General features: G+C 36.6%; 1 protein-coding gene across 1 annotated transcript in view; it reads left to right on the plus strand.

Annotated features, from left to right (window-relative positions):
* Positions 1-9731, plus strand: part of USH2A (usherin) — a 795153-nt gene that overhangs the window by 511840 nt on the left and 273582 nt on the right. Inside the window, exons 38-39 of the mRNA XM_025367257.1 lie at positions 536-686; positions 1235-1377. Of these exons, the coding sequence (XP_025223042.1) occupies positions 536-686; positions 1235-1377 (294 nt within the window). The remainder of the gene's footprint in view (positions 1-535; positions 687-1234; positions 1378-9731) is intronic.

Here is a 9731-nt window from a genome sequence, read left to right on the forward strand (position 1 = left end):
CAGGAAAATACAATTTTAGCAAGGGACTTCCCTTCCTCAAAAAAAAAAAAAAAAAAAAAAAAAAAAGAAAGAAAGAAAATAAAGTCATTGTGTTCATGTGTAGTGGTGTGATTTAAGGCAGCAATGGATGATATCGGGGGGGATGAATATGAGATTTGCACTGCTTCAGTGTTCAATTGCTTGGTCTGTTGAACAAAGAGTTAAATTAAAAAGGTACTTTAATATTTGCTTCACTAAATTCCCTCCATGTTTTCAATTAGATAAACAGAAGTACAGGTGGGAATGTGCTGCATATTCATTTGTCTTGCTGTTTGGGGGCCGGCTTTTAAGACTGAAATACTAATGTAATTGTGTTGAAATGAACAATAAGGAAATACAGGAGTTCAGGAATGAAAATGTTAAATTAAATGGACCATGTTTAACATTGTTGTTGATCCTGAGGAACAGTTTTTCCAGTATATGGAGCATTTCGATTCCATCCAGCATATGTTCTCCACAGTTTTCTCTGCTCTAATTCATCTGTGTTTTTCGACAGCTCCAGATGGCGTGCTGCCTCCCAGGCTTTCATCTGCCACTCCAACCAGTCTTCAGGTTGTCTGGTCTACACCAGCTCGTAATAACGCTCCTGGCTCTCCCAGATACCAACTCCAGATGAGGTCTGGCGACTCCACCCATGAATTTCTAGAGTGAGCATTCTACTTTGTCCATTTTATCTGTCAGCTGGGTTACATAATATAGACATAACATTTTTGAAGAGTAGGTCGGTTCTCATTTGCAAAAAATATGGGTTACCTTTTAAAAGTTAAAAGAAAAAAAAACCCAGACTACTTAGAGGATAATCATTTGCTTTGCAAAATTATCTATTTTTCACTTATATGGCCTTTAAAATAAGAATTCTTCCCACTGAAACTTTTCATGAGCACATGCATTACAAAAAGCAATGAAACTAACAATATAATGTTTGAACTGTCACTAACAAATTATAACACCTACTGTACAAATCAACATGGCAGTCAGTCTCAATACTACTAGCATTTACATTTCATATAAACACAAGATTACAAACTCTCAGTCAATGGCCATTTATTTTAAAAGAGATCTCATTTGATGGCAGAAAATTACAGTACTTAAATGTATGTTGGCATCTTCTAAAATTTTTTGTAGTAAGAAATTTATTTGCTTTTATTTCTTTGAATGTTGAAAACTTCCTAATTGACATTTCTTTCCCATACAGGTTATTTTCTAATCCTTCTGCATCGTTAAGCTATGAAGTGAGCGATCTCCAACCGTACACAGAGTATATGTTTCGGTTGGTTGCCTCCAATGGATTTGGCAGTGCACATAGTTCTTGGATTCCATTCATGACCGCAGAGGACAGTAAGTGGTGTGAACAATACACAGCCAAATGTCTTCTACATTAGGGAGTTTAAAATGTCTTCAGTTTTTTCCAAAGCAAAGAAATGAACCTCCCTTATTTACTTGTCGTTTAGTGACAATAATCTTTTCTAGGGCAAGAGTGGGGCAAAGGTGGTCAGTCTCTCCAGAAAGAAGAATAATGTGGTCTTGGAGGATTGGAGGGTTAGGCCTACAGACAGGACAAAGTAATTCACTACAAATTATGATGTGGCCCCATTCTGTCCTTCAGGGTACATCTTGGTGCCCTGCAAGAGAAAGGTTGTCATCTTCTGCTTTATGACTGAATGTTCTCTGTTTCGGAGAAATTCTGGCAGGCAGAAGAAAATGAAATATGGATCTTACTTCATGAGGCTGCTTACATATACTTGTTCCTGGAAACAGGTTTCATTTTCCTGCTTTTACTCATACCCCAAAGACAACCTTCAGTATAGAGAAGCATAATCTGATAGCAGTGTATTACAAAAGGTGGATTGAGATTTCCTTATTCAACCAATAAAGATAATTTTACAGTGGTTCACTAGAAAGTTATTTTTGCATATATTTGCTAGATTATATTTGAGAAAAATACATGACCATAACATTTGGTTTTATACAAATTGCCTCTATAAAAGCATATATATGAAAGTAGAGGGTTTTTTAAAGAAAAGTTGGAAATTAAATCAAGCTACACAGAGTAAATAAGGACATTGTATCTTTGAACAGTTAAGTTTTTTGAGTTAATCTTGTCAAGTCTTTTAATCACAGGCTTCTTAGGAGATGTTCTCTGCTGGCCCATTGCCATGCTGGCTCTATATCCAATGAGAATGTTAAGTGACTTTTAAAAGCCTAGATATTAACACAAGGATATGGTATTTGCAACAATATCAATTGCTTATTAAATATATTGTTTTATTTCTATAATACCTTTAATTGCATTGTTTTAGTGAAGATAAGACATCAAATGAGATATAATCAGTACAATCTATCTTGTTTAACGTTGACTTTATTTTTACAAAAAAAAGCCAGCATTATGAGCAATAATGTATATTACTTAATCCATTTCTTCCAATTCGTAATTACTCCCTGGGAGAAAGTCAGCTACTTTGCAAGGGGACTCTCAGTATTTTTGTTCTCAAGGGTGTCATTTAGTAAATTATCAGCACAGTACAATAAACGGCACCCAAAGTTCAGAAGGCATTAATTCGCCACCTTTTAGGAGGAACATTACATACACTCCGGGGAATCTGGACGCCATGATCACCAGATTTATGGACTGAAGAATTCACACTCAAAATAGATTTCTGAAGAAACATTTAAAACAACTGAAGATAGGTTTGTAATCTCCTTCTTATGTACAGCAGCATGCTTGATGGCACTAAATAAAGATTAGCCAAAAATAATTATTCAACCCACTGCAGAGGTGATGTCTCAATAGAATGCTTGGAAGAAGGGAGAAAGAATTTTTTTTTTGGCACAACACTTTTTATTCCCCTAGAGAAAGGGCAACACTCAAACCTCCTCAGTGGTAATCTCCCCACAATTTTTACTGAATGAAGGCCATGACCTGCCATCTATTGGCAGGGAGGTAGCACATAAATAAGCAAAAGTCCAACATATTGTAAACTACCAATTAACATAGCTTCCTTTGTTGAGTAAACTTATCTTTGGTCTCATTTTACTATAAAACAAGTCTTACAGACCATACATGTAAGTGGTTGGAATTTTCATACACAGAGACCCTACTATGGTTGTGATATTTAGGGCTTGAGTTCAAAGTGAATGCTATTAACCCTTCATTGTCCTTAAGGAAGAATTAGTAACACTTGAATAAATAGCAGGTATCAACTCATAACCATCATTTTTGTTTAAACCCGTTCCTCAAAATGAATGAACCCTTCCTTCCTCTGCTTTGTGTGTACACTGTGAAGTCACATACATAGCAAAGAACTGGAAGGAGGCCATGTGTACCTGCAGGTTATGTTAGCAGTACATACTCACCCCTGAGACATGGTGACAGGGTACTGTATATTTTAGATGTCAGTGGAGATGGATGCTGTCTCTGAGAGGATGTGCAATTGAGTTGACAAAGACTGAGTGATTGGCATTGGGCACAAGCAGTTTTTCTGTCAAGGCTACAAAGCGTTGCTTATAAAACCACCCATACTGACAGGTCCATGCCAGAATCACGCTTCATACATGATCCTGACCAGCACCCCCTGCTCACCAAAATGCAGTTTTCTTTTTCTCTCTCTCTCTTTCTTTCTTTCTTTCATTTTTTGAGATGGAGTTTCACTCTATCGCCCAGGCTGGAGTGCAGTGGCACCATGTCAGCTCACTGCAACCTCTGTCTCCTGGGTTCAAGCAATTCTCCTGCCTCAGCCTCCCAAGTAGCTGGGATTACAGGTGCCCACTACCACACCCTGTTAATTTTTTTATGTTTTTACTAGAGACGGGTTTCACCATGTTGGCCAGGCTGGTCTGGAACTCCTGACCTCAGGTGATCTGCCCACCTGAGCCTCCCAAAGTGCTGGAATACAGATGTGAGCCACCGCGCCTGACCTAGAGTGCAATTTTCCATGTAGAAATCTCATATATCATCTTAAAGAATGAAACAGAGAAGTCACCACATGCCCATATTTAAATTCCATACCATCAACAGGCACCTTTCTGCATCAACCACAGTCTCATAGCTTTCCAGTGCCAAAATGGGTCACCAATGGCAATATTTTTAGTGTGATATTTAAAGACAGTGACTTTCAGCAAGCCTGTGACACAGGTGAAACCACAAAGAGAAATCTAGGCAGGCAATGAGCTACAGCCAGAGAAGCAAGTGTGTGGGCGCAGAGAAGTTATCATGGACAGGAAACAGGATGTCAAGAATTTTAATAGATTTTTTTCAAATAATTTGTCATTTACACCAGTGTGCCACCAATATCCAGTTCCATGCATTTTTAAAAATCTAGTGTGCTGATGCCAAATAATAATAATGCACATTTCCTATGAATATTTTAAATCCTGTTAAACGTGTGTTAATAAAAGATGTTTGTTCCAGCCAATTTGGTCAGTGTAGTGTTTAACTGTTTGCAACCAGATAAATACAAACAACACATTATTTTTTAAATGTGCTGCTGGCAGTCCAAGCACCTGGCATGTCCACAGCTTGCAAAAATGTCCTAAGATTATGCTAGACTTGGGAGCATGTGATTAATAAAATGAAGGCACTTGCCTAGCAGCTGAAAATGTTGATATCTTGAAACTAGAGATAACCATCACTCCTGATTATATGAGTGTTCCTTCTCTCTCATATGTTTGCAATTGTTTTCTGTAAAGTACATACATGTAGAAATTGGAGTGGGTACGGAGGGCAAGTTTCTTCAAACCTCAGCTTAAATGTGGATGTACTCTTTTGTGTACCGAAATCCTGCCTTGTGTTAACTATGAATTAACCTACTTTTTCTTAAAAATGTGGATTCCCAAAAAAAAGTTAGATAATCTGTTTCTCTTAAGGTTTCCCAGGAAAGAAGACTGAAATATGGGATATCTAATTTTAAGGACAAACATATAGGGCATACGCAAGCAATTAGATCAACTAATGAAATTGAAATCATTTTCTAAATATCACTTCCCTACCTCCAAAAAAAAAAAACAAACAAACAAACTTAAATTCACTCTAGATTTTACTATTTAGTTGTCATATATTTTAAAATGTTTGATCATTTCCCAAATTTGTAGTTTAAAACTCCACATTTGTGTTTTTAACCACTAATCTAAGAGGCATTACTGCATAAAACCTTTGGAATTCGAACAGTTTATTCTGTAGGTTCACTTTGCATTTGTTCATTAGTTTGATGACACGGTGATATTTTAAGTACAGTTATATGCTGCACAATATTTCAGTTAATGATGAGCCACATATATGATGGTGGACCCACAAGATTATGATATCATATTTTTACAGTACCTTTTCTGTGTTTGGATACACACTTATCATTATGTTACAGTTGCCTACAGTACTAAGTACAGTAACATGCTGTACAGGTTTGTAGTCTAGGAACAACAGGTTATACCACACAAACTAGGTGTGTAGTAGGCTGTACCATCGAAGTTTGTGTAAGAACATTCTAGGATGTTTGTACAACGATGAAATCGCCTAATGGTGCATCTCTCAGAATGTATTCCTGTCATTAGGTGACACAAGACTGTACCATTGCCATGCTGTATTTGCTGATTGCATTACATCTTGTTATTTTTTCACATTTATAATTGCACTGTGAACAGAGGAGAGGGCAATGAAGACAATTATCTTACTACCTGGGTCCTGCTTTACTTTTCCCCTCAGCAGCCTTCATCCATCTTTCAGATACTCACAGTAATTTACAAAGGCACAGAGGTTCTTCTGGAGTAAGACAGAAAGGCAATGTGATGTCAATCGAAATCTAGCTCTAACAGAACATGCTTCTTCCTCTTTTGTTGCCTGACATAATTCTACTCATTCATCAAGCCCCAGCTCAAGTGTCACTGCCTCTGTGAAGTTTTGCCTTCTTGTGGCTCCCTTAGAATTTTGGTTTGTGTTTACTAATGCATCATCAATATCCCCTTCTGAATTGTAACGTCTCAAGACCTAGCGATCTGTCTCAACTATGTTTCTATCACCAGTGTCTGGCAAAGGGTCTGATGCAGAATAGGTGCCCCAAAATTGTTACTCAAAGAACTGATTAAAAGCAGAGTTTGACTGAAGTAAATCCACAAAAACTCAAGCAAACATTTACTGGGTACCTACTGTGTACCAGGGACTAAAAGAATATGAAAGTTGCAAGGATGGATTTCCTTGTTTTTCCCTTGAGATTTCCACTGTCTGGCAAGGAGCACACACAGTAAAACCATAGTTAGAGTGAATGAGCTGAGTTGTCCACGAGAGCAAGCCCAGGGGAAGGGCATGGCCCCTCAACATGAGGACCACGAAAGCCTACCCAGAGGAGAAGACCAGGAGAGAAATTGGAAATGATTTATATTTGGAGTGCATTTTAATATCCAAGTTCAAATTTACGCCATCTCCATTGGTTCAGGGTGAGGCTGGAAAGCAGTTGCTGTAAGAGGTGAACCCTGACACATGAGACCTGGAGAGGGACTCTCAGGTTGTCCTGTCAGTTGTTCCAGTCTCTGAGTATGAGGCTGGGAGAGTGGGAACAAGAGGTGAATGTAAGAGAGGGACATCCCAAAAGTGATTCTCATTTTTTTTGCCTTGGTCAGAGGCAGGCTGGCTGGCTGTCTCTCTGATTCAACATTGGCTGCTGTCTTGGCTAAGTTAACGAATGTTCTAGTTAGAGAGGCTTCTGCCAGCCCCACACCATGTGCTATTCAGAATGAAGGGGAGGGATATGTAGAAGGAATTCTAAAACAAAACCAGTTTTCCTGTTTTTATTCTCACAACCTGTAATAAGAGTAAAATACTCTGAGACCGTGTAACAGAAGAGGAAGGAAACATGTGGTATAAAATTTGATAAATTGATCAAGATAATTCTAGAATAGGACTTCTGAATCATTTAAGTGTATGTATGCCCTTAAGATTACTGAAATTTTAAAACGAATATTGCATGAAAAACATCTTATCCTTAGGGCATTTTAGAATGTAAAGTTTCACTTGCATCCTTAAGAGCATTCTATGCAACAAGAGAAAAATAGGAATATTTTTAAATGAGATTGGAACATATTTATATGAGTACATATTACTTAATGAAGAAAGAAGAACTACAAGTTTCAGTAGTGCTGCACGACTATTTTGCTTTCTCCATTCCAAATATTTTTCCAATTGCCTTAGGTACTAACCTCTGATTGCTGACATGTTTATCCTTTCAAACAGTAATTCAGGTATCTGTTTTGCATAGAACAGAAGACCCAGGATCAAAAATAACATTTATAGTCTTCTGATTTTGAGAACAAACTGGTTCTGCATGTTTGTCACTATATACTTTGTCTTCCGTTGCATAGATTTTCTCCACAAATTTCTAAATTTTCAGAATTAACAAATTCAAATATTTATGATTATTTTTATATTTTATTTTTATACTGTAAGATCAAAAGGAACTTATTCAAGCCAAAACTGACCAATACAGAATCCTTTGAAACAATGGATTGATTAATCAAAAATTCTATCCACCTTGCCTCAATTTCCCACTTGAGCTCTTGAATCTCCTCCGAGCACTTAAAGCACACTGCTCTTCCAAATATAGAGGTTTGTCATATCTGTGTTTCTTACAGCTGAAGACTGCAGGTGAAAGTAATGAAAAATTGAGTTTTTTATGTTTAAGAAATTAATAAAAAATAATTTTGTCACAGCCACCTTATTACTACTTAAATTTTATTGAGTGTGTATTACATGCAAGACACTTTAGCAGGAACAGTATATCCTCTCATTATCCAGAAATGTTATCTGCTGGCCTTTCACTATTTTAAAACACTATTCTTGTTTTTTAGCTTTGAAAAAGTTAAATTGTCAATATTTGAAAACTCTCAGTGGACTATGTGAGATCATTCAAAGCTAATTGCCACAGGTTGATATTTAATGGCACGAGCTTAGTTTTCAGTCTCAAATCTTAAATTCTTAGAGAGTCAAGTATCTAAAAACTGCTAGTTATTAACAGAGAGATGGATGTTTACCATAATCATTTTCTATAGCATTTTATATAGCACCTGCCTATAAAAGAACATTTTGTAATGCTAAAACAATACATAGATTCATTTAATCTTGCTATTTTCCTCATTTTGACAATGTCCCTGTAAACAGAGTTGATTTGCTACATTTGGAAAAATTCAGATAAAGTTTTGCCCAAATATGAGGAGTGAATGTGATGACCTTTAGGATTTTTAGGATGTTTTCCTAACTTCATGAATTCTTACATCAGTGCATTTTATTTTCTGCACCAAATTATCACAGATGCATCTACTGCCATGCACCTCACAATATGCTCCAGCTCTAGAGGCTGAAACATTCTTTCTAAATAATACTCTCCTGAGATCACGAGAAATACAGAAAAATGGTTCCTGAATATTGGTTCTTCTATTTGCAAACTATCAAATAATGTCCTTTCAATTCCAACAGCCTTTTAGCCTTCAGAGGTTTCTCTCATTACATAATGGTACCTGTGTTACACAGCCCATTTCATTTTTCATCAGCGTCAAGAGGCTGAAAGTTCATATTTCTGCAAAACCGCAGTGCCCATTCTTAATTTTTGTTTTGAGAAATAACTATTGTACCCTCTTTATTATCATAAGATTAATAATATTTCTTTATTTTATTGCTCCTCTCACATTTGGTTACTTTTATTATGAGCTGTCAAAAATTATTTTGGGAAGTAGTTGGGGTATAAATAATAAATCAGTAAAAGAATTCATGATTAAAAACAAGATAGAGTACATTGCTCTATTCTTCTGTTAACATATCAGTAGTGAATAACAAAAGGCTGCATTAACAATTAGCACACAGTATATTGCTTTATATAATTATACATCCATATATTTGCCACTTTGATTTTTAATTCACTGGTAAACTTAGGGGATACTCATTTATGGAGTTAATATTACCAAAAAGAGTTTTTAAACGGAGTGAGGCTTTAATTAGAATGGTAAAATGTTGCTTCAGGGGAACAATGGGAATGTAACAAGAAAACTGAGTGATCAGTCATGGGTAACTCGAATAGCAAACAAGTGGAGAAGACTCACAAAACCACTGAAAGTTATACACACACTCAAGTTGTGAGTCATTCAAACTGAATGTTCATACACATGCATACAAATACACGCCAAGTGTGTGCACACACACCCTTTCCAATATACACAACTGAATATAAAACTAAATAAGCAGACTCCTCTGTTAACAATTTTATTACTCTATTTTAGGCTAGGGCTGAACTTTTGAAGCTGATGAGCAAAATAGTTTCCCATAAAAGATAATTTCATTTGCCAAAATGAAACTACTTTCCGTTATTAATGTTGTAATGAAATGGTTTGAAATATGAATCTGTGATCTGGACAGAAAGGATGCTCCTGTTCCCAGCTCCAGGAGGGAGTTCTCTAAACAATTACACCCACGGAGAGCGCTGTAAGGTTGTATTTTCATCACCGGCCAGCTGAGCTGTGTGCCTGTCATACTCCCAGTCTCCCCTCCAGTGACAGCCGCATTGACAACATGTTATACTCCACATTGATTTTACAGTTAAGGAGCTGATTGTGATATATAGGGATTTTAAGAATTCAGCTGAGAGGCTGACTTTTGCCTTTTATCATTCCATTAAAATTTTATAACCATCTTTTTCATGTCATTTCATCCATGAATTCTT

This window comes from Theropithecus gelada, chromosome 1 (genome assembly GCF_003255815.1).
Source record: "Theropithecus gelada isolate Dixy chromosome 1, Tgel_1.0, whole genome shotgun sequence".
NCBI classification, from domain to species: Eukaryota; Metazoa; Chordata; class Mammalia; order Primates; family Cercopithecidae; genus Theropithecus; species Theropithecus gelada.